Below are 24,987 nucleotides of genomic sequence, written 5' to 3'. Positions count from 1 at the left end.
AGCTCAAGTGGTGGAATGCTAAGTAAAGAATGTATCTTATACCTGTGATTAGTTAAGAAAATGACACAAAGAAAAATAAACTTGACCATGAAATACCAACTAGATTAGTGTTTCCTATTTTAAAATAGGTTCTAGGAATCTGCCTAGTTTTATCTCTAGCACCCTAAATGCTTATTCCATTCCTTTCCTTTTCCTCTTTCTTCTTTCTTTTCCCTCCCTCCCTCCCTCCTCTCTCTCTCTCTCTCTCTCTCTCTCTCTCTCTCTCTCTCTCTCTCTCTCTCTCTCTGTCTCTCTCTCTCCCCCACCCATCCCTTCCTCCCTCCTTTTCTTTCTTTCTTTCTTGGTGCTAGGGATCCTACTCAGGGCCTTGTACATGCTAGAAAAGCAGTCCACCGCTGAGATTTACCTCCAACCCTGCAAATCATTTTTGAAAGACATTTGCTGTCATTTTTGCCCCTGATGGTTTTGAAGCCTTGGAATTTCAAAATTCTGGTTAGCGTAAGTGACAGTGAGCAGTTATTTAGATAATGAAATAATAAAATACCTGCATTATTATGATGCTTTGTGTCTTATATTGTCTATAAATTGCTGTTTTGAAACCCTCAACATAGAACCTGATAAGTACCATCAGACTTGGAGCAGTTTTGGAGCTGTAAGTCAAGACTCAAGTCCTACTTCTAACTGGACATAGAAGTATTGACCTTATTACAAGGTGAAATAGAAGTATATGACTATTTATTATAAGGAGAAAAAGACAAAAAAGGGGGAAGAATATGTAGATGATAGAGATAAATAGGAATTCTTCATAAATGATGTTGTAAACTAAAATAAATGAAGAATTTGTCATCATTAGCTCTTGTTATAGTTGTACTACTAAGTTTGGCAAAAGTTAAACAGGGATTGGTATGGTTTGAATGTCCCCTCCAAAACTTATGATGAAATTTAGGCTGGAGTATAGTGCAGTGGCACAGTATGTGCTTAGCATGTACCTAATAGCCCAGGGTTTGATCTCCAGCACCAAAAAGGAAGGGAATATATTGCCAATTTAACTGTTTTGTGTGGTGGGGCCTTGAAGAAATGATTAGATTAGGTCCTGGGAGCACCACTCTCATTAATAAATTAATGTCTTGATCAAGGGTTATTTATTGTGGGAGTTGGCTTCTGATAAAAAGGATACCCCCCCATATACACACTGTGTTCTGCCTGCTTACTTGTCCTTCCAGCATGTTGCAATGCACGAACAAAGCCCTTACCTGATAACTGAACCTTGATATTGGACTTACCACATTTCAGAACTGTGAGAAATAAGTTTCTCCTCTTTATAAATACCCCAGTCTATGGTATTATATTATACAACATAAAGTTGACTAAGACAGTGACCTAATGATTTTAAAGGATTCAGTAAGTCCTAATAAAAGAATTGTTTCCACATCACTGAAAATGTAGAATTGACATTAAAAGACAATTAATGAACTAGAATGGGCCAAACTGCATGTTTATTAATTTATTTATTCAGTAAATATTTTCAATCATTTATTATGTGCTAGATAAGCAGTAAGATTCTCTGCTGTGATGGTACAAAATTCTAGTAGGAGAGAAATTTCTGTTTTATTGCAGGTACTGTGCTAGGTGCTTTATTTTATTTATTTATTTTTTTAAATTTTGAGACAAAGTCTTGCTGGCTAGCTCAGGCTAGCCTCAAACTTGCAATCCTCCTGCTCAGATAGGATTATAGGAGTGTACTATCATGCCACACCTGCTAGGTGCTTCATATGTTTTCTCATTTGAGTACTACACCAATCCATGCCATTATCATTAATTCCTATTTAAATATGAACTTGAGGCTATAGCTCAGTGGTAGAGTGCTTCCCTGGCATGTGTGAGGCACTGGTTTAATCTCCAGCTCTGTAAAACAGAAAACAAATGAAGGTATCCACATGTGGCATGTGTCTATCATCCTAGCTACTTGGGAGAGGCAAGAGGATCACTTGAACCCAGGAGTTTGGGACCAGTGTGGGCAATATAGTGTGACCCTGTCTTAAAAAATGAAAAGGAAAACAACAAAAACAAAAAAGTGAAGACATCGACTCTTAGTAAGTTGTTCAAGATCACACAGCCAGTTACGAGTAGCAAAAAGAGTTACATACTTAGCTCTAAACTCAAGTATGTACATTAACTTTGTACAGCTTTTTGTCAGTCATACCTCAATAAAGTGGCTCTAAAAAGTAAAAACAAACAACCTCAGTTTGTCTCACCCCGCAGTCCCATAGTTCACAACTATACTATCTCCATGGTACAGCCTTTGTCAAAATACCATTCCAGAAGACAGCATTTAGTGATGTTAGAAAATGTAAGTTTGCTCATCAGCCCATTCCTTTTTTCAGAGCACTCATTTTGTAGTATTAAATTTGGTTGCATCTTCAAAAAACACCAACTTAGATCTGATCTGTTTGGTCTGATCTGGTTGCACAAACTTCTGTAATCCCCTCAGTAAGAACAGGAAGATCCTCATTGATCACTGTCTTCAGAAGGGTGACTGGCACGCAGTTGCCTCTTTAGTCACACAGTCTATAAAAATCACAAAGTCACTTATAATCAGGCAGTGTCTGCCAAGGCTGACATTGGTGGAGATGCTATAGAAATGTATAGATTTTGTGTAGGAAAAGAATATAGGAGGTGACATCAAGACAGGATAAAAGATAAAGAGGAGGCAAGAAGGTTCCACATGTTAACCTATGAGCTACAGTGAAATGTTCTGTGAACTGATTATCAGCAGTGGTCTGCCTACACGCTCTGCCCCAGCAGGTTAGACTTGTTACCTGCCAAGTTGTTTAGACACCTTGTTTCTTATCAGATTGAGGTTTGGATTACATCTGGTCCAACAGAAGGGGGCATAAAATCATACATAATGTGGGTATGGTCAGACTAGCTGGCTGGGGGATTATGTCTGTTCATTGCCTATGTTATGTTTTGTGTTGTTTTAAAATTTCCTCTGATAGACTTTACACTATCATAATCTGGTTTTTATTTCCTTTATGAGTGGTGTGAGGTTTCTGGGTAGCAGTGAGAAACCTGTGGCTCTATAGGCAGATTGCCTTAGTGCCAATCTCTAACTACCTGTGAAATTCTGGGCAAATGATCTTTCATTGTCTCATTTTACTCCTACTTAAAATGAGAATACCCAAAGAACTCACTTGATAGGATTTTTTTGTATGTGTGTGGTGCTGGAGACAAAAGTCAGATCTCTCACATGCCGGGCAAGTGCTTTACCACTGAGCTATCTTCTAAACCCAAGCGCTTGATGGGATTTTTGTGAGAAATGCACTTAGATGAGTGCCTAGCACATGGAAAATGTTACCTGTGTTAACTGGACTAGTATTATTTCGATGGCTGTTATTACAAGAGTATTATCATGCCAACTTAAATTGGTCATCATTATCCTCTTAGCATCAAATGGTAGATGAGCAGAACATTTACTTTCAGATTCTTAGTACTTTGCCTGTGAATGTTGTCCAATTTTTATCAGCAATAAAAGAACTTGGAACAGAACACTGGGGAATAAGGGGAGAAGCATCAGCCCAAGGTGATAGTCTGGGCTTCCACTGCAGACTGGGGCAGCCCCTGGGGATTTGCATTCCCCTCTGCACCTAATCATTCAAGCCCCTTACTGTGTTTTCCCTCTTGTTCATTGACCTGAGTCAATGTGGCTTTGTAGTTCACATTTTTTTATGGGGATTCCACTCAGTGGTGAGATGGTTTGGAAAAGGAAATTGGTTGGGATACGAATTGGTAGCTGCAGATATGAAATGCTACTGCATAAGACCTATCCAATAGCCTCAACTATGTTTATTGTACAGTCAGAGAAACAAAGAAGCATTTTTCACAGCAGCTGCTACTAATTTCTTTTTCTTTGTTTTGCTTTCACATGTTTACCTCATTTTTTTTTAATAGAATAATCCTAAATCAGAAAACCGTGTCATGTTACCAGGCTTAATTTTAACAACCAGAAAAAAAGTAGAGAGGAAAAGGAAAATCCATGAGCACCATTCACTAGTATATCAAACATTTTACAGAATGAGGAGAGGGATAAATTAAGCAGTATTGATGAATTGTAGTTCAAGGGGTGAGGAGTACCATATGCCACACTGTCCCCGTGGAACAACAGCAATAGAAAATGAACTATATCATTTTTTACTGACTTGTTCTATCGGTGATTGAGGCATTTCAGCTTACAACCAGGAAAATAATAGGTTACTTTCACAATGGTAGAAGTTTAACAAATGCTCAATCATTCACCCTACACCAGTGCTGTCATTGGTGAGAGCTTTACTGTATGATATTGATGCCTTGCTTCTTTCTTATTGCCGTATTCTTTTTAGATTCAATCTGTCTGCAATGGGCCACTAACATTTCAATTTGCTACCTGTAGAGCTGGATTGCAATGCTGAGACTGAAATGAGAGAGAAAATGATTTAGTGAAACTCAAAATAGAGAGTTTCATGGATTTTTTTTTTGTAGAAGGATGCACAAACTGAAATGCACTGATAAGATACTGATGATCACTTTTTAGTGTCTTATAAAAGTACATGGTATTAAGCAATTCATGGGTATTTATAGGGAAAATAGACTCAGCTAGATACCGGTAAGATCTCCTACATTTCAAGGAACTCAGACTCTGTCAGCCTGGGTGTACCTGCCTATAATCAGTACCACGATAATGGCCTCAAATATTTGTAAAACTTGTGCTTGTTTGGGTGTTCTTCATCGAGCTGAGCTAGCAAAGAACAGGGGAAAAGTCAAATGTATTTTCTGGCTATCCCCTAGTATTTACTCTTTCAGTCATTTGGGAAATTATATAGCTGGGAGAGAAGATTTCTGTTTTATTGTTGAGTGTTTCTTATTGTTGTCATTTCCTGACTGCTGCCCATAGTTCTTTGATTGAACATACCTCCCACTATCTTACTGCAACTCCCTGTTTTTTTAAAAAAATTAATTTATGCTCATTTTGGAGCTCTCTGTGCTCAATATCAAGATATTCTGAAGGACTCTTTGCTTAAGTAGCCTCTGTTTGAGATTCATAGGTAAAGTGAATATAACAAACTTCAAGAATACTCAGAGTGCCCAGCATAAAATGGGAATATTGAAAATTACAGCATTTAAAAAAGATGAAAGTGCCACAATGAGGTATCCCTTTACACCCACTGGGATGGCCATATCTGTCATCAATGATCATCTTTCCTCTTTGCCTTGCTGCTGACAATTATTTACTTAAAGAACATGTAATGAATTTTAACTACAAATTTAGTAATATACAAATGAACTCTCTTTCTTGAGTAATAAATAATTTACTAAAATGATGAGGTAATTGTTAGATAAGAATTTATGGCAACAATCAATACCCATTCTTCTACTTGAAGAGAGTATGTGTGGTCTCCTACCATCTAAGTCTGCTGGTTCTCTCCAGTATTCTAAGTAACATCATATGCTTAGTTGTTTTCTTGACTTACAAATTTTATAAATCAATAAAACTGAGTTTTTCTTTGTAAAGAAATTTGGTGCTTAAGAATAAGTCTGAATTATCAGTGACAGGAAATACAATAATAACAATGATCAATTATATATCACTCGCTCCTTTCAACCTTATTCATTTATTTGACCATTTACCATTATCCACATTTGGATCTCCAAATGGTGCTTATACTTAAACTTATAACAATTAACCTTGGGAACTGAAGACTTATTTTTTTGGATGTATAAGTCTCTGCATATATACTACTGAAAAGGAGAGGAATCACCAGTAATACTAGTTTTAAAAACTAGTATTAGATTAGATCAGATTTATATAGGAAAAAAAAAAAGCTCATTTCTAGGTCTCGTATGATGTTCACCAGCTGATTCTGAAATACTTATGAGGTTAGAATTGAAAATGCTTATTAAGAAAACAGCAAAACTAAGGAACAAAGTCAGAAGATACATAACTATTCATTTTCCCAAATAATTTCAGCACTGGCAAGGAAGAAATGCATATAATCTGTATGTGTATTTTATAGTTGGGTCCTCCCAAAACTATAGCTTTGTTTAGATTCAATATAAAACCAGAGTTTGGGCAGGAAAGGTAGTGTGAAAGCACTTAGGTAGGTGTCAGAGATAACGAGAGACAATAGGTCCAAAACATATCTTGGGATTATGGAGCAAATCAAGTGCTTTTGGAACCAGAGCTGTGTGGAATTTAAGTAAGAGGTTTTAATAACAGATACACTAGAATTGAGTACATCTTTGTTGCTGATCTAGAATTCTGTCCTTAACATTGTGTTTTCCACCAAGATTGAACCCTATCATCAGACAGGACTTTGATCTTGACACCACTACCTATTATACTGGATCCACTTCCCCTAGCTCTTTCTAAATAGAAGCTCCTCCCCAAAGCAGCTTCTGGGATTTAGGTGACGTGTAACTTTCCAAACTCTAGAGGGAAGGCCAGGTTAACCAAGTCTAGTCATTGTCATTTATTTCCCTTTGCAGTGATTGTGTAGAGCCCACTTTAATCCAGTTAAAGTGGCATTCCCCTAGGTAATGTCATTAGTATAAGGTAGAATCTAAACTTGAATTGGTCCAGTCAGATTATAGGAAAGCTTTGTGTTCTATAGCTGGGAGAGAGAGGTTTACTCTCTCTTGCAGTTTTAAGGGAGGAAAATATGAGGACAGACTGCCTGTGAGGGAGGAAGGAGCCAAGTGAATCACAGGCAGCTGGATCAAATGTTCTGGTTTTACCATCCTGAAATCTATCACACCTTTTGGCTAATTGTTCCATAAGACTATATAGATTGTCTCACTGCTGCCTTCCCTAGCTAAAGGCATACTAAGGGTGAGAACACTGTGAATGTTTGTTCTGAAGTATGCAGTATACATTCTTGGTTCTTATTTCAGGAAACAACTCTGCAAGATAGCAAGTCATTCCCATTTTACCAGCATAGAAATGTAAGGCTCTAGTGGTGACTTGCCTAAGACTCAGTCAGGATCCACATCCTAGTCTTTAAAACTCACATCCAGTTCACTTTTCCATTCAGATCATGATCACTGTCATAATGTAATGAAAACAATACTGAATTCCAAAGGAGTAAATAAGTTTATTCTTTAGCTTCTGCTTTATTACTGGACAGCCTTAAAAAAGATACCACATCTCTGAGCATCCTTTCTCTCTTCATTACAATGGGTAGGTTATACTGTTGATCTCTTAACTTTTCTTGTAGTTCTAAATCTTCTGCTTCTATTAGTGTTTCTTCTTTGTCTTTCTTTTCTTCAAAATCATCATGATCACCACCAAAGGACAGCAGTTCCTTCCTGAATTTCATAAATAGATAAGCTGTAAGGCAGAGTAGAGCTGAGGGTGATCTTGTACTGAGTATTCTAGGCTCTGGCATCCAGCCTAGTTATTTTGAGACTGTAGTGCTTTCATTGTCCCTTCTTACTGGCTGCCACCAACCAGCGTTCTCAGCTAGAAAAGGTCTTTCTTTATCTGCTGTAGACTATAAAAATGGATCTGGTCTTTCTCCCCTTTCTCTGCTGTCCTAGAGATCATTGTCAAAATCCTCCAAATCCTTCATCTCCTCTAATGATTTTTTTTTTGGAAGAGACAATTATTGGGAATGCAACCAATGGGTGAGGTCCAAGTTAAAAGACATGTTAGAGTTATAATAATTCAGTGTTATAGCATAAGCACTCTTATATTTTAGCTAAATATAGAGGGTTTTTAAAAATTATTGTTTTGTGAATGATTTGTTTGTCCTCTTGTGTTTTTCTCTTAATGTTAAGGCCTTTGTTAGGACTTTCTGTTCAAAATAACTGCTGAAATCAAAGCCAGCTTTTTTTTTTTTAAACCCCTTCTGCATTTCCTGTGTTGTTTTGCCATACATTGCTTGTTTCTTTGTTTTCCTTATACTGTTAATCAGAAAGAAGGAAGAGGAAATAGGTAGGGTGCCTGGTCAGTCCCTTTAGTTCTTTAATTTGGGAAGATAGGGTATATGCAGTATGGATTCATAAGACCAGGCCGTTCACTTCTCATACTATCATTCTTGCTTCAGAAAGTGCACTTCTTCATCAGAAGGTGACTATCAAATAGCTATACTGTTCTTTTTCAAGTGGGCCGAACCATTTATGGATGATGCAGAATCATCAAAGCAATTAGCTTTTCCTTTAATATATAGGTAGCACACCATAACACAGTCTCAAAAAAAAAAAATCAAAGTACATTATATACATATAAAAAGGTCATAATGAAACACATTTTAAAAAATGCAAGAAAGATTTTAAAAATTGGTCTCAACTACTTAAGACGCCTTAGGAAAGAGGATAACAATCTGAGACCCATAAAATGCAAAAACATGAGACCCTGTTGGAAAAAGACAACAAAAGTAAAAAAGGGATAGAGATATGGCTCAAGCGACAGAGCACCTGCTTAGCAAGTATAGGCCCTAAGTTCAAACTTTAGTACTGTCAAAAAAAAGTATAATAGAAGGAGTTAATATGCCTAAAGTATATTAAATGCATGTATAGAAATATCACATTGAAGAATTAATTTGTGCTGACAGAAAAAGAACACTAAAAAAAATGTGATAATTTTTTAAAAGTCATTCTCAAAGACTATGTTACAATACTTCCTTCAATGAGATTTATTCTAGCATGATAGTTGTTAAATATTCTTTTTCTAGATGCATTCCATGATTTACTGGTTCATTCAGCAAATATTTATCAAGCACTTACTGTGTGCAGAACATTGCCAAGTGAGAAAGTTGATGGGACGCTGCACTCAATGAGCTTTTAACATGGTGTAGAAAACAAATTGAACAAGTTAACACCAGGGCTTGTTATAAAGCTCTGTGGGAGAAAGTCTTGGGAATAAAAAAGCACCTATATACAGACACAGGTTTAGAAAAATTTGAGATTAAAAAACACTGTTCTTTTTGTGTTTTGTTTTGTTTTTGGTAGGGGGTTTGAACTGAGAGCCTCATGCTTATTAGGCAAGCAGTGTTAACTGCTTGGGCCATTCCGCCAGCCCAAAAAACACTCTTTTAGAATGATCTAGGAGAGAAACTCCCCCTTTTCATAGAAAAAGTGGGTCCTTTTCACATTTGGCCTCATCTATTAGACTTGAAGAATTAAAATGATTTTTTGTACAGATCTGGTCTCCTGTCATGAAATGCAGAAAGAGAAGAGTTTCTTCTAAAGACTTCTTATTTTATGAGAATTCATTTTATAGGATTAATTTGTTTTTACACTAGTTTTAGAAAATATTCTCTTGATGGTTATTTTTGTTTTGTTTTCCTTTTTACTGTTTTGTTTGTTGAGGTTTTTTTTGGTTGTTGTTTTATTCATTTGTTTTTTGCAGTACTGGGGGTTGAACTCAGCCTTGCACTTGCTAGGTAGGAGGCACTCTACTACCTATGCCACTCTGCCAGCCCTAGAAAACATTCTTAAAATTTGTATTTTTTTTCACTTGATCATAATTCATACCACCTGTCTGATCCTTGAACTCAGATATAAACAAAAAAATAAGGACTCGATTTTTTTTCTTTTACTGTAAAATTAAAACTATTCATTCTCAAATAATTTTTCAGTATTTCCCATAGACTCATATTTGGCTCCTATACCCAAGGGGGAGGAGGAAACAGTCCTAGACAAGGATGAATTATTACAGCATTTGAAAATTTCACTGCTTTTTCTTATGCTTCTTTTTGGTAGCAGCCACCAAAGAGTGAAAGCACTAAATTTTTCACTTCTGTATCATTCAAAGTTCACAACTAGTGGAAGAACTTTGCATTAACTGAGCTTTATAGTTTAACAAATTATAGAAATCATCTCCTTTTAAATTAATGCTATTCATTTAACCACTACAGAGTTGGTGTATTTCTCTTTCTCATTTGTAGAAAATTTCCCCCTTTTAGTACGGCTTCATCACCTGCCTATCAAGTCTTCCATGATCTGCTCTTCACACTGTCCCATGCTTCTGAATAATTTTATTGCAGTGCATTGTTCATATACTGATCTTACTGTAAATTGTTTTGCCAAAACTGTATTTTGTTATCCCAGTGTCCAACACAGTTCTTGGTATACTATGAGTTCATATATTTCTCATACATAGATGAAGTGTGACCTTGTAAAGAACAGATACAACCAGCAAATGCCTACAATGTGAATAGTAGCATCTGGGCCTGTTGAAGTTACTAAATATTATATGGCCCTTTTCCATCCTTTAGAAGCTTGTAATTTCGTTGGAATTAGAGTGTATGTTTATGAAAAAGATGCTTTAAATAATGATGGTATATAATGTATTTCAAAGGTCCACCTTGTTCAGAGGCCAAAGGACCCTCTTCACTAAGCAGAATAAGAAATGCCTTCATGGAGGACATGGGACTTTAGCTCAATTTATATGAGTGGATAAGATGCATGCCAAAAGAACTGTAGTATAAGTGGTGGTTGTTGTCTTTAGCATGTTTCATCTAATCACCATTCATTGTGCACTTTAATTCAAAATTAATTGTACAAGTTTACCCAGCAGACATTAAGGAACAGATTTTATTGGTCCAACAGAAGGTTAAGTCAGCAAGGGAAAAGAAGATAGTTTCTCCCATTCTCCTGAAATCCCACAGAGAAATGTGCTGGCTTTGGACTCTGCTGAATCTGCTGTGTGGGTCTAAGTTCCCTTGTTATTTTGCCTTTCCATAGGGCAATAATGAGGAGATATCCTTGTCACTTACAGAATATATAACCTGGTTAGGAGCAAGCTGTTCAGTTTGGGGTCCCAGCTGTCTTGTAAAAGTCAAGTAGGAGTGTCAGCTATTTAGTTTCTAGATACCGTCAGACAATGGGAAATTGTATTTTCCTCTTCTGAGAAGACCCAAGAACATGAGTTCTCAACTCCAATCCTGGCTTCCCTACTTACTGATGATGTTACCTTAGACCCTTAACTTCTGTAAGTGTCAATATTCTGAAGTATGAAATTGAGATAAAGGTAGTTTATTCTTCATATGATTATGTGAGTATTAAACAGGCATTTAGGGACTGGCAGTGTACCTCAAGTGATAGAGCGCCTGCCTAGAAAATATGAGAACCTGAGTTCAAACCTCAGTTCCACCAAAAATAAATAAATAAATAAACATTTAGCACATGGTTAATGTTTATGAATATTAGCTAAATAGAAAACTAAGAAAGAGAACAGTGAGAAAATATGTATGGCTATGTGTGTATGTTCAGGGATGGTGGGTGGGACAGTTATATTGGGAAATGGCTCATTCTGGGGAGAATAAGACTAGGTATGTGAAGGGTGCTTAATGTAAGACTATAGAGTCATTCTCCAGTACATTTGGAGCCCTGAAGATTTTCATGTCAAACCTTGACATGTAATAGAATTTTTTGGAAGAATAATGTGGTGGCAGTCGTTCCACATTGATTAAATGGTACAGAAACTAAAAAGCAGGAAGACCTTTTATACTGGAAGTAATTTATTTTCCAGGGAGCTGTAGATTTGAGTTGTTTGAACTTTGACTCCATTCAGTCTGCCATCAGACTCCTTCCCTTTAGTATAGCCTTAGTTGCAATATGCATCAGACCTTGGTCCATCTGCTGTTGTTCTTCATTGGGCATGGTTTGAGGCTTAGCATTGTAAAACTAAAGAGTTTAAATTTAATAGAAATTATTTTTAATAAGGAATAGTGACACAAACAACATAAATGACATTTCTCTGAAGTTGATTTTTGTGACATCTCATTAAATGAATTGGGAGAAACTCAGAAGCAATGCATACCCTTTTCAAGAAATAGCTTTTTTTAACTTAGCAAGCCACAAAAGCTATAAAATTTGGTAATATTTTGTTTAGCTTCCCATTTTCCAAACCTGCCCACCATAATAATTTCTAGAAACTAATTGTTTCTCAAGAAATGATGGATGGATAGCCTGCAGAAAAGTTGAGAATTCTGGCCCTTATATAACTGAATTGTAACTTGTGGTGTATGATTATCTTATATGTCTCCCACCATTACTGCAGTAGATCATGGACCTCTTGGGTCAATCCTCTTGGGGTCTTTTTGTTGTTATTGTTGTTGTTTATTGTATTCCCAGTTCCCAGCTCACTGTCATAATGGCCTTTCCTTAAGTGAGTGAGTGAATTTACTTCCATAATAAGGTTAAGTATGGGGTTTTAAGACGGTACATCACTAAGAAGGGATGGTGTTCTGGCCTTGGACCTTGGGTTGCTACCCTAAGATCTATGAGCCTTTGTTTCCTTATCTGTTAAAATGTGGATAGCATCTATTTTGCCAGTAAATAATATGTTAAATATAATACAAAGTACTTTAGAGTGATAGTGATCAAATTCAGCTCATGGGAGGAATTGTTTCTTGAGTGTTGGCCTGTAAGACATCATAACAATGAGATTGTAGCAAGACTCACCTACCAATATGGAAACATCCACCTATACAAGAAAGCCGTGATGTACAAAATAGTCAACCATAGGATCTTATCTTGGAGGTATTTTATTTTCTTATTCATGTTAGAGAAAAAGGAATAGTTACATTTGAGGTATCTTAACTTGTAAAACTGGAAATTCTGACAATGTGCTAGATTTTGTACTCCTGCCCCAGTAGTTTTCTGTTAAAATGTCAGAGAAAAAGAATATTCCAGAGTCACAACAATATTTTGCTTACCGTGTTGACAGTACTTACAGCAGCCCATTGTTTTTGTTTTGCATCAATAATATTGTAATAGTAGATAAACAGAATGTAGACCGCTTGGAGACATAGAAAATGACCATTATAACAAAGGATTGATAAAACTTGAGACTGAGACTGCCCTAAAACTTCTTAGCATTAAATAGGAACCTTCAGTTTTCCTAAAGTAAATATGTAGCTAAGTGATATTTGATATTTAGATGGTGGTGTGTCTCTATTCCTTTTGCTTCTAGTGGACTTGATCTTGCATTTCCTCTCTCTATCCAATTAAGGGAAATGGAGAACTTCAGAGAACTCTTATTCCTGTCACTAAATTAATAGGCTAGCCTGGGTTTTAGGTGAAGATGGGGAAAGCATGGACCTTCATTTCCATTTTTTCATGAAGATTAATAAAAACATCTGTATTTTGCACATTTGTCAGCAATGGCATCACCTTGCAGTTTACTGTTTTCCATACTCTTAGGAGCTTATTATAAAGAAGAATACCTTCAAACATCATCAGACATACTTTTTGAGTGTTACTTATTCAGACTTCATATAACATCTTTAGGGGAAGAACCATGAATCGAAACTGATAATTGGAACCATTAATATGATAGAAAATTTCTGTTAATACATAGGCAGTATGATGTGGCAGGGAAATAAAGATATGTTTGGAAGTCAAGAGGTCTCATTGCTGTTTGTAATACTGCTATTCTGTCAGAGGCCATATTTTGACCTATGCCATTGTAAGATATGATGAAAGAAAAATGCAGGTATGACATGATGCTTGATGTAATATGGTATAAATTTTTGAACCTTTGTAGTCAATCAAAAGTACTAGGAATTTCAATGACCTTCTAGAAAGTCAGGTGTCTCTTTTATATGTAACCACTGGGCAGGTTTGCATGGTAGGGAGTTTGGAGATAGTTCTCCATGGTTCACTTGTGTTTCTTCATGTCTCTTATTACCCTTTTTTTGTGAACTATTTTCTCAAGGAGGTTTGTATAATGAAAAGGCTTGGAAGAAAGATAATTGGGTACTATCTCCCATGATAAAAGCAATATCTCCCCACAGAGCAAAGATTGGACAAGTTTGCTTTTGATATCCATTTTAAAGACCTGGGGTTCTCCAGTCAGATTTTCTCTTGTAATGCAATACAGTATGTACACAACCCTATCCTCCTCATATGGCTGTGTGGGAACTGAGTCTCAGACACCAGTGCAAGGAAACACTGGTACTCTGACTACTATTATGCTGAGAGTAATAGAATGTCCTTTGTCCCAGGAGTTTTTTGTTTGTGTGTTGCTTTATTTTTAATTCTGCCAGCATCCATGAAATTGTACAGGCTACCTTTTAGCTTTTAGGCAAGGTAAAATTTCAGACTCTTCACAGTTTCTAACAGAGTAGAGTTTCAATATATCAATTTTTATATCATGCACATAGATGAGGTTCTGCATCTGATACAGTTTGCAACTGCATATAAGTTCTGCAGAGAACAGGTCAAAGCTAAAGATATAGAAAATATGGCTTTATAATTTCTTCCTAAGTAACTCTTATCCCTTATCTTATTTCAGATTTGAATGCCTTAAAGCCATTCTTGCATTGCAGTGAAATATTAGAAATAGTGAACTTTGATTTTGAGACATTGATACATAAAACTAGAGTAAACCAGTTTTTCTGGCCACACATATTCAGCTTCTTTACCTGAGTGTATTAAATGCGTGTTACTTTTGTATTTATATAGTCCTCAGGGGGGAAACCTGAGGCTTTGTAAATGGAGAAAATTGTTTAATTTCTTTGTCAGGAGAAATCAAGATTCTGCAGACTGGACTGGAGGTGTGGCTCAAGTGGTAGAATGCCTGCTTTGCAAGTGTGAAGCCCTGAGTTCAAACCCCAGTCCCACCAAAAACAAACAAACAAACAAACAAACCTACAGACAGAGAAAAGTTGAAGAGCAATATATCCTTTCCATAGGAAAAGGAAAACTGGCTGTTGTTAAGTTTGTTGTGAGCAATCATGCGAGTCTATCAATAGGCAGTTTGGAAACAATTTTGAAACCCAAGGTCTTTGGTGTAATACAACTGGTGCAATAAGCAGAGGTGATAACTGTTAGGTACTTCAGCTTTAATTCTGGGTCTCTTAAAGGTCATTGGGAAAGGGAAAACAATCCATTAATTTTTACTAGAATGTTAATTTAAGTGTCTTCTGTGAAAGTTAATGTAAAATTTCCCCATTATTCAAAATGTGAAGTGGTGTATAATATCACCACTCCAGACTATCCTAAACTGTTGCATTTTAAACAAGCAGGCTTTGAGTTATGTTCTTACCACATAAATTCAACTTCCGATTGGATTATTGCCATATGAATGCAATAGAAGACAAATAAATTTGTGTCAGTCTGCATTCTTCTTCTGCATATATTATTTAGACTGTTCTTAACATTTTCCTAGGTCAGTGAGCATCTTGCAGATTTGCTTTTATTTATATGCTTCAGAGAATACAAATTCCTTTCTTTATGAATATTATTTATAAGTTAAATGTTACTTTTCCATTTACATTAGTAATCTTAAATTATTTACCTGCTTTGGAATTCATATGTTAAATTTTCTAGATGAAAGTTATCAGATGAGTGAATATATTTATGCTACTTGTCTGTTGCTCATTAAAATAGCTCTTTTTGGGGTTCTTGGCAAAAATAAAGTGTTCTAAAGAAAACCAAGAGGGGAGAAGAGGTCAAGTCCATATCAAAGTCTTCTGTGCTTCAGTTGGCACCAGCTGAATGGCCTTGTAGAAATTTCTGCTAGACTTTGAACAATTGCATTCGTTACATCCTTCCTTCTTTACTGTTTCCTTCATTCAATTTTAGGTAGAATTGGCTAGGGTGGAAAAATAGAACAGCACTTTTAAAAACAGGAGACATACACAGTGCGTGGGTGACTCATGTCTGTAATCCTAGCTGCTTGGAAGACTAAGAGTCAAAGGATTGTTGTTTGAGGCCAGCCTGAGCAATTATTTCATGAGACCCCCATCTCCAAAAGTATCCAGAACAAAAAATGAATTGGAGGTGTGGCTAAAACAGCAGAGCACCTACTTTGCAAGCGTAAAGACCTAAGTTCAAACCCCAGTCCACCTAAATAAATAAATAAATAAATAAAACAAGAAATAGTATCTCCCACTCTGACAGAGAGCAAAAGTATGACAGTACCTCTTATACTTGATGAGGGATTATCTTGATTTACCAAGTTGTTGCAGTTATTTCCATGACTTGCTTGAAGTTAAAAGCAAAGCCCTGAGTTGTATAAAAAAAAACTTAGATGTAATTGCTAGTCATGCTGATCTAAATTATGTGAAAGTCAAAGATATCATATGATTAAAAATTTAATTAATAATTAAAGATTATTAATTATAGATTAACACCTAAACCCTAGCAAGTGAACTTAGCAATGATGAATTTTGTCTGAGGCCTTGAGTTGGTTTGTAAGATCTAATTTTCACAGAATAACATCACAAAAATCTCACGTCCTTTCTTATTACATAGCTTGTGGCAGAGATGAGTCCATTGCAGCAGCTGTGAATCCTTCCCTTATTTTTTTCAGTTACTCCCAAGTCTACTGAAAATTTCAGTCAAACCAAGCTTTTGTGGAAGTAAAAGACAAAATTCTAAATCCCTGTCCAGAAGATAGGTCAGTGAGACTCATTTCAAAGTAGAACTTTATTTTGTCTGGGCTTCCTTTGCAGGTTGTTTCTACCTATTCGTTCATTCTTTAACTCATTTTGCAAACATTTATGGAATACCTCCTATGTATGTGATATTGTTCTGGGCCCTGGGGATATAACACTGAACAGTACAGAAAAAATTCCTACTGTTTTGGAACGTACGCTGTATTGGGAAACACAGGTAATAATAGCATCAGTGTCTATTTTATTAATGAATCATAAAACATAAATAAAGGGTTGACTGGTAGAAAGTGCCATTAATGTAAATAAAGTAAGCTAAAGTGCTAATTAAGAAAGGTGTCAAAGTGTGGTATTTATTTACAATGGAATCTTATTAAGCCATAAAGAAGCATGAAATTTTGTCTGTGCAGGTAAGTAGATAGAACTGGAGAACATCATCTTAAGTGAAGCTAGCCAGCCAGGTTCAGAGGCCAGAGGCCACATGTTTTCTTTCATATGTGGATTACAGACCTAATACAAATACAGCAATACCATGAAAAACAGGTCATGCTAAGGGGAGGTCACATACCAGAGAGGGAAGGTAAAAGAAGGAAGTTAAGGAGGTGAATGTGGTTGATGTACTCTCTATACAAGAATGAATGTAAAATTTTTAAACTGGCTGATACCACCATAAGAAAAAGACTAAGGTAGAAAGAAGAAAAATAGAGATGAATCAAACTGGGTTATAGTACATATATATATTTAAGTGCCACAAGGAAACTCCCTGTGTTGCTATCTTAAACAAGCAAAATGTCATTTTTTCCTTATACAAAATTGGAGAACAAGAAGGTGGAACAGGTCCTGCCTGGGGGTGGAGGATTGGTACCAGTGGGAGGGGAGAGGAGGTGGGGGGATATGGTGAAGAAGGGTGAATGTGGGGTAAATAATGTGAACACATGTATGTAAATGGGAAAATGATACCTTTTGAAACTATTCCAGGACTGGGGGGAGGGGATGAAGGAAAATGGTGGAGGAGGTGAATTCAAGTATGATATATTTGATATAAGAACTTTTGTCAGTGCCACAATGTACCCCCACCCAGAAAAACCATAAAAAAAAAGAAAGAAATAAAGAGAGAAGGAAAGAAAGGAAAGGAAAGGAGGAAGGAAGGAAGGAAGGAAAGAAAGAAGGAAGAAAGAAAGAAGAAAGGATCTCTGAAGGTGACATTTGAATAGAGGCCAAAGGAAATGTGAAAATGATTCAAGAAGATCTTTGGAGGCAGATTTTCTGAAAAGAGGAACCAAGTGCACAGTATCTGAAAAAGCACATGCTGGGCATTTTGAGGAACTGTGAGGGGATTGGTGTGATCAGAACACAGTGAGTGAGGAGAAGTAAAAGGAGATGAGGTCAGAGAAGTGGTGAGAATTGGGAATGGAAAATCATCATGTAAAAGGCCATAGTAAAGACTTTGACATTGAGTAAAAAGAAGTCCTGGGGTGTTTAGAGAAGTAGAGGGAAATGATCTGACTTTGGTTTTAAGGAAATAATATAGGACAGACTTTTCTGTGATGATGGAAATATTCTAAAACCTGCAATGATCAATAAAGCAGTCACTTGCCATTTATGTCTATTGAGCACTTGAATGTGGCAAATAACCTAAGGAACTGAATTTAATGTAATATCATTTTAATTTAAGTAGTAACATGTAGCTGATGGCATATTGAACAGTGCAGTTTTACATTTTCACTGGCTATTTTATAGGAAGGCAGAGACAAAAGCAGGGAGAAGAATTAGGAACCAATGGTCATACTATAGACCAAGGGTTAATATTTTTTAATGGACTAGATAGTAAAGTATGTTAGGTTTTATACCTCATATGATCTCTGTTCAATCTACTCAAGTATGCTTTGATAGTATGTAAACAAGCTAGTATGGTTGTGTTTCAATAAAACCTTATTTACTTGTGGCCCCTGCAGTGTAGTTTGCTGACTGCTGATATGGTTGAGAGGTGATGATAACCAGGCTATGTCAAAGGTCGATTTATTGGCAGGTTGTATTTATACTGTGAAAGAGAGGGCCCACATAAATTCAAAATGTTTGACCTCCACATTTGCTTAAATGAGTTGCCATTTTCTAAGATGGGAAAGACTCAGACTGGAAAAGATTTGGGAGGAGACACTGAGTTTAGTTTTGTCTTGCTAAGTTTAAGGTGTCTGTTAGAAACTTTAAAGCAACAGAGGCCAATAGGAGAAGGGGACCAGGAACTAGAGAAAAGGTTTGTTTGAGAAAAATTAATTTAGAAGGTAACACATATGTACAGGAAAGCAATGCAAGTAAACTCCCTGTATAACTATCCTTATCTCAACTAACAAAAACCCTTGGTACTTCCTATTATTGCTTATACTCTCTCTTCAACAAAGTTAGAGATAAGGGGAAAATAGTTTCTGCCTGGTAGTGAGAGGGTAGGGGAGAGAGGGAGGAGGTGGGAGGAAATGGAGGGAGTAGGGGTAAGGGGGAGAAATGACCTAAATATTATATGCATATCTGAATAAAAAAAAAGATGTCTGTTAAACATCTAAAAGGAGTTTAGAGTTGAGGACAGAAATCTGGGCAGCAGATATATATATATATTATCTATACTTCGTAGTTATCAGATATAATAGTATTAAAACCAATACAGAGGTCTGAGGTATACTCCAGTGCAAAGTAAAACAAATAAGAGCTCAGTCAAGAAGACTGTGTGGAAGGGTTAAAGAAACCACAAAGTGATGTCCTAGGAACCACATGAGAGCACACTGAGGAGGGATGCATCAGTACCTATCAGATGCTGCATGGAACATAGTCAGCACTTGTACATGTGTAGGGTCAGTGCATCATTAGGCTCACACTGCTCTGACTTCTGTTGACTTGAAATACACAATCTCCACATTCTTCAGAAACCTTTAATAGATCCCCATGGCCAACTCCTTGACCAGGAATGTGCATTTTCATGTGACTGTGACCCAAATTCAGTATCTCTTGATCTCTAGCAGGCCTTATAATTTTGCATTTCTCTGTATACTCATTCTGTATAGATTCCTTTATGGTTGAAATGTTATTTTGTCTCTCCTTTTGAAATCTTGGCCATCTATTCAGGGCCAATTCAAATGCCTTTCCTCCAGTAGTAGTACTTTCTTCTTTCTCTATCTACCTCTTCTAACCCATCTGTAAACCCTTATCATGGCTCCATTGATGTGTATCCCACTCTACATTTGATTCTAGTCATTAATTTTAACTTATTTTAGCCTCCATATGTGCAGATGCATGACACTATAATGGGATGATATGAGCATGACAAATTGTATAAACAGAACTGTTTTTAAATACCAGTTTTTTCCATTTACGTATGACTTTGCTAAATAACTCATTCTTGGTGGCTTCATTTCTTTACCTATAAACTAAGATAAATGAGGTTTCATGGGAATTAGATGAGTTAGTCACATAAACTTTGTTCCTTTATTGCATTTGCTGTGTCAGGTTAAAGTAAAATTTTTCAGTATAAATAATTTAATAAACAAGTCTGTGTAAAGAGTTATGAAGATTGTTGTTCTTATCCATGTTTTTATGTCTCTTATCAGGTCCCTTTCCTTTGCACCTACTTGTTCTTAAATTATTTACACCCAAAGTATTAAGCGTTAAGTTTTATGCTTTAATTTAATTACAGTTGCATTTATTTTTGCATTTTACATTTCTCTTGAACTTCTTTTTAATCATTGCTACTTTGTTTATTAATTTGATAGTAGTATGTGAATATCTGATTTTTCCTTTGCCCCAAATGCTGCTTTTCTTATGGATCAACAGAGCATCACTGAGTGAGAAGGAGCTGCAGCCAAAGTCAATATTTATAACTTTTTCATTAGACCTTAAAATGTTATGTGAAAAAATTATGGCTGTGCAGCAGGTGGAGAAAGGGTAAGTTACATTACAAGCTAAACCTCTGGTTAATGGTGTTGTGAACCTTGGGCAACAAGAAGCATAGTTGCTTTTTCCTGAAAGTAACTGCTAGGAAGTTGTCTTGAAAGGATTATTTCTGTGACAGTATGTACTAGGAAAATTTTTATTGAGTCTTTCCACTGATGTTGTCATATAGTGTTTACTGAAGACAGCTTTTTATTTCAGAACTATAGCTACAAAATGTACAGTTATAGACTGTCTCAAACCCTTTTGAACACATTGAATCAATCAAAGAGTACCTTTCTTTGTTAGATTTAAGTTGGCTTTTCTGTCCTTCACTTGGAAAATGGTTGCATTTGCTGGTCATTTGTCTTGATATTTAGTCAAAGCTTTGCTTGCTCCATTGCCTTCTAGCTATTTATAACTTATGTTACATTCCACTATAACATGATGTAAAATCCTTCTGTTCTATACATTGCTTTTGGCCCTTATGCCATTTCTTCATTAGTTAGCTAAAAAATAAGCACTTCTATGTACAAATCATTATGGTAAGACTGTTGCTTTTCTAGTCCATTCACCTTCCAACACATGATCTTTCTCTGGAATTCCTTTATTTTGCCTTTTGTCCATCATAATATTTAGACCTCTAGTGATACAAAACTCTCCCTTTTGAGGAAACTCATTTTATTTTTCAACAAAATTTCCATGAGAAAGTTCCTTTTGTATAAAACTGTCTGGTTCCTGGTCTCACCTTTTGGCTCCAGTTCTAGTTTTGGTTTCTTATGAAATTAGTCTAATCTGTTGTCAACAAAATAGTCCTTCGAATATTTGTATGACAGGAGAATTGTTCTATTCCTTAAAGCTTTTTGGTTCTCACATAAAGTTGGCTATTGATGAATTTTACCCTTTGTTTTTCCTTAGAATTACTTTCAAGGAAAGCTAAAAACAGCAAATAAAAAAACTTAGTTGTAAACTGAAAACTTGAGGAAGATTTTAATAAGAAATGTGGGGATGAGTGACAGCTAACTTGATTACTCTTTATTGAGTAAATATATAATTATGCCACTTATAAAAAGTCTTACATTTTTGAGAAGACAGTAATTGTACAAGTGTATTGTGTAATTGTTAAAGGATTACTCTTTGCTTATTCGGCACTAATCATTGGGTTTGGAGTCATCATGTTGGCCTAATATACAAGCCTTACAAACTATTATCTGAGACTGAGGAGAGGGAGAAACACATAAAATATACTGCCGGGTAAATACTTACTTAGCCAGGGGAGGCACATATTAGCCCACATATTAGGGAGCAGTGAAAAGGCTCATTGTGCTGCCTGTGATTGAAATGCTATGTGGCATGGCTGGAAGGGACTACTTATTTACAGGATATCTTCTTGGGTCCTTGAGGGGATAGTAAGATTTTTCTCAAGCTTTCCTGATATTTGATTTTTAGTTGCAGATTTTCTCCACATTTTATTTAAGTAGTATTATTTTTCTAATTTTCATATTTGTTTTGAGCATGAAGATTAAAAAGAATTGGAATAGTCACAATCAACTTTTGTGATTCTTCTTTTCTAAATGCTCCTATGAATTCAGGAGCTAGATTCTTCCCTCACTACAAAAGACTAAGCAAACTTCCTTTACTAGGTCTAAAATATCCTAGCTTCTCGGTCAAAGAAATAAGATTAATTAAACCTTAATCTGGAAACCTCCTAGAGCAAGATATAAAGTAATTGACCTTTAGAAATTGAATGTTGCTGCATTTGGATGAATAATCCTTGGCTACTTGTGATTCCTTTTTTTAAATTTAGGTGAAGGGAATAAAAGACATAGGCATTTGACCAAATAACATCATAGCTTTAATTTTCTGTTATTCTAATATTGGTACTGCTTCTAACAACTACTAAACAAAGAAGGCTAAAAAAAAAAAAAAAATCAAACAAAAGCAAATACCTTCTAGTTCCCAGAGGCAACTGTAGCAGTTTCTCAGTGACTGCCTTGTATAGTACAAATAAGATGACTAGAAACAGGGAAACAATTATTAGAGACAATATGGGAATCTTATTAAATTGATTTGAAATCATATTCTCTTCTTAGACAGAGGCCTAGTATGTAAAATCATAGAAGTGATCATGCAGGGTCTCCAAGTATGAAGTCTTGGAGTTAAGTGTTTATGATGACTTCTTGCTGAAGTGTTCCAATTTGCCTTATCCCTTTCAAACAGATGATGGATTGGTAGGATGATATTAATGCTGCTGTGTCTGCTGAGCAAAGCTCTAGGAAAAAAAAAAATGGTTTGATATAATCAAACTCAATATGGTGAACAATCCAGCTTTTTCGGATTTGGCAGATCCCAAAGTTTTTCTGAATGCCTGTTTTGATGTGTTTATAAAGTAATTAGTCTTCATCTGTCCCTCCTCTTCCCTTGTTCCCTTCCTCTGTTATTTGCTAAAGTCTGGGCTAATAGCAAAAAAAAAAAAAAAAAAAAAAAAAGTCCTGTCCTCGTAGAACTTATCTTCCAAAGCATTTTGAAAGCAGTGTCCAAAAATACCAGCATCAAATATTATACACTTTAGAATTATGTTTCATTGTGTTTTCCCTCAGTTTTGTATGGATTAACTTATTAATATACAAACACTAATATGGTGAATTTTACTCCTTTCAGGTGCTCTCTAGGGAAGACATAAATTTTCTAATTTCCTCTGTTAGATTTCATTTGACTTCACAAGATTCACTTAAAAATCTTTATAGTCATTAAAAAGTGAATCTGGTTGTTCAAATGGAAAATAGAATTTAGATTTTGTAAAATTAAGGTTTTACTTTAAATATGAGTTACATTTAAATAGAAGAACAGTATATTTAACGTAGACCATCAAATATAGAGTTTACCCTGTTGTGGGTCAGATAACAATATGTCAATCAAAGGTTGCTATGTCTTAAAATTTTTATTACATTTTATTATTGTGATAAAATGTATGTAATATCAAATTTACCATTTTAACTATTAATTGTATAGTTCAATGACATTAAATATATCTACATTGTTATACAACCAACATCCATCTCCAGAAGTTTTTCACCTTCCTAAATTGAAACTCTTTATCCATTAAATAATAACTCTCCATCTCCCCTTTCTCTCTTTTATGGCTCTTATTTCTTTTATGGGAGACACAAAAACAAAAATATCCTGTAATCTTGGCTCTTTGTAATATAATCAGTGATAATTGAAGATTATCTATTTATTACTGGGATACAATGAGAAAATACCATATTGACTTCTGGAACTATGTAACTTGCCAAACAGAAGAGAAAGAGAATAGATAAAACAGCAATTTTTCTAGTCATGTAAAACACTGTACAGTGGACTACCATGAATTTTTGAGTAAGACCCCAGTTTGAATCCTAGCTTCAACATTATCTTCATAGTTGCTTATACACATATTTCTTAGCCTTTCTCAGCCTCCTTCACTTAAGCTTTACAATGCATGTAAAAAGATTGTTTTTACTAATTCAAAGGGATGTTATAAGAAACCAGAGTTAATTATGTCAAAGCATACTGAAGATTAGAACTAGCATTTCAAATGCCAATGTACACGTTATTTATACCATGTTCCCTATCTTCCTCTTATTGCTTTTCCTTGTTATATAATGATGTTTAAATAAAATTCTTAGAATGAAAAAAGTACCAAAGTTAATAACTTTTTAAAAGAGCTATTTTACCAACTCCATAATTGGCATTCTGTCACTGCCTAGACTTTATTTCATTTCTGCTCAACTCAGTATATGGATTTTTATACAAACCATTTACCAAGCAGTAGACAATAGCGCCTTTGGCAGATCAAATTTGTACAGGTAAGTTGTTTGTTATCCACAGGAGAGCCTCATTGTATCGCTGGGACAGCTTCTGTTAACAGCTCAGGGTGAAAGTTGGTGACTTAAAAACTAAAATTATTGATGAGAACATCCCAAGTACTAGAATGAATTTAAAATTAAACCTTTTAAGCCTGTGCAGTCATTATCACATTAAGCAGGGAGATGGTGATGGGTCATAAATTGGTTTTCCGTTTTATTTAAACAGGACCTGGCAGAATATAAATGGAATCATTGGAGTTCACTTATCTCATGATAATTCTTCACTTTTCTTTTCAACATGGCTCTGAGGCTGAAACTTTAGATGATCTCTGATTATTTCTCGTAGGCTCCATTTATTAGAAAATTATATTTAGAAGATTTTCTCACAGTTTATTTTCATTTCTATATGTCTTCCAGAAACCCAGAAATTCCTAGACATTCTAATTTTCCTGAATTGGTTTCATGCAACTTTGTGAAATTTTTGAGTTTTAACAAATCTTGATTAACACTTCATTGTCAGCTTTTCTTAAAGTTTATCATTTGTTGTTTGACATCTATTTTAAAGCCATTCCTAACTCAAAACTTTGATCATATCTTTAACTTTCTTCAGAGTTGATGTAAATGATAGTTGAAACTTTGATTCAATCAGTACATTTCCTTCTTTGTAAAGCAGTTGTGTCTCACTTTGAGCCATATTGTTTACATGAGACAGCTCTCAGGTTGAGTCCTCCCTATAAACTTCAGTCATCTTCCTGATCTTTTCTCATAAAGAAATCTTATTACTTACATTAGATAATTGTCTACTTGTCTCAGTCAAATAGAATCTTAGGTTCTTTATCTTT

The 24,987-nt window shown here is 35.5% G+C and overlaps 1 protein-coding gene across 2 annotated transcripts in view; it reads left to right on the top strand.

Moving 5' to 3' along the window:
• The window catches only part of Exoc4 (exocyst complex component 4), an 826,621-nt gene that overhangs the window by 462,621 nt on the left and 339,013 nt on the right, over nucleotides 1–24,987 (top strand). Inside the window, exon 11 of one of the 2 annotated variants that reach the window (XM_074062797.1) lies at nucleotides 20,202–20,312. The exons of the other annotated variant lie outside the window; for it this stretch is intronic. Within the exon in view, the coding sequence (XP_073918898.1) occupies nucleotides 20,202–20,312 (111 nt within the window). The remainder of the gene's footprint in view (nucleotides 1–20,201; nucleotides 20,313–24,987) is intronic. 2 annotated transcript variants of the gene reach the window in all.

Source organism: Castor canadensis, chromosome 2 (assembly GCF_047511655.1).
Source record: "Castor canadensis chromosome 2, mCasCan1.hap1v2, whole genome shotgun sequence".
Classification (NCBI taxonomy): Eukaryota; Metazoa; Chordata; class Mammalia; order Rodentia; family Castoridae; genus Castor; species Castor canadensis.
This window is presented reverse-complemented; position numbering and strand designations above follow the sequence as displayed.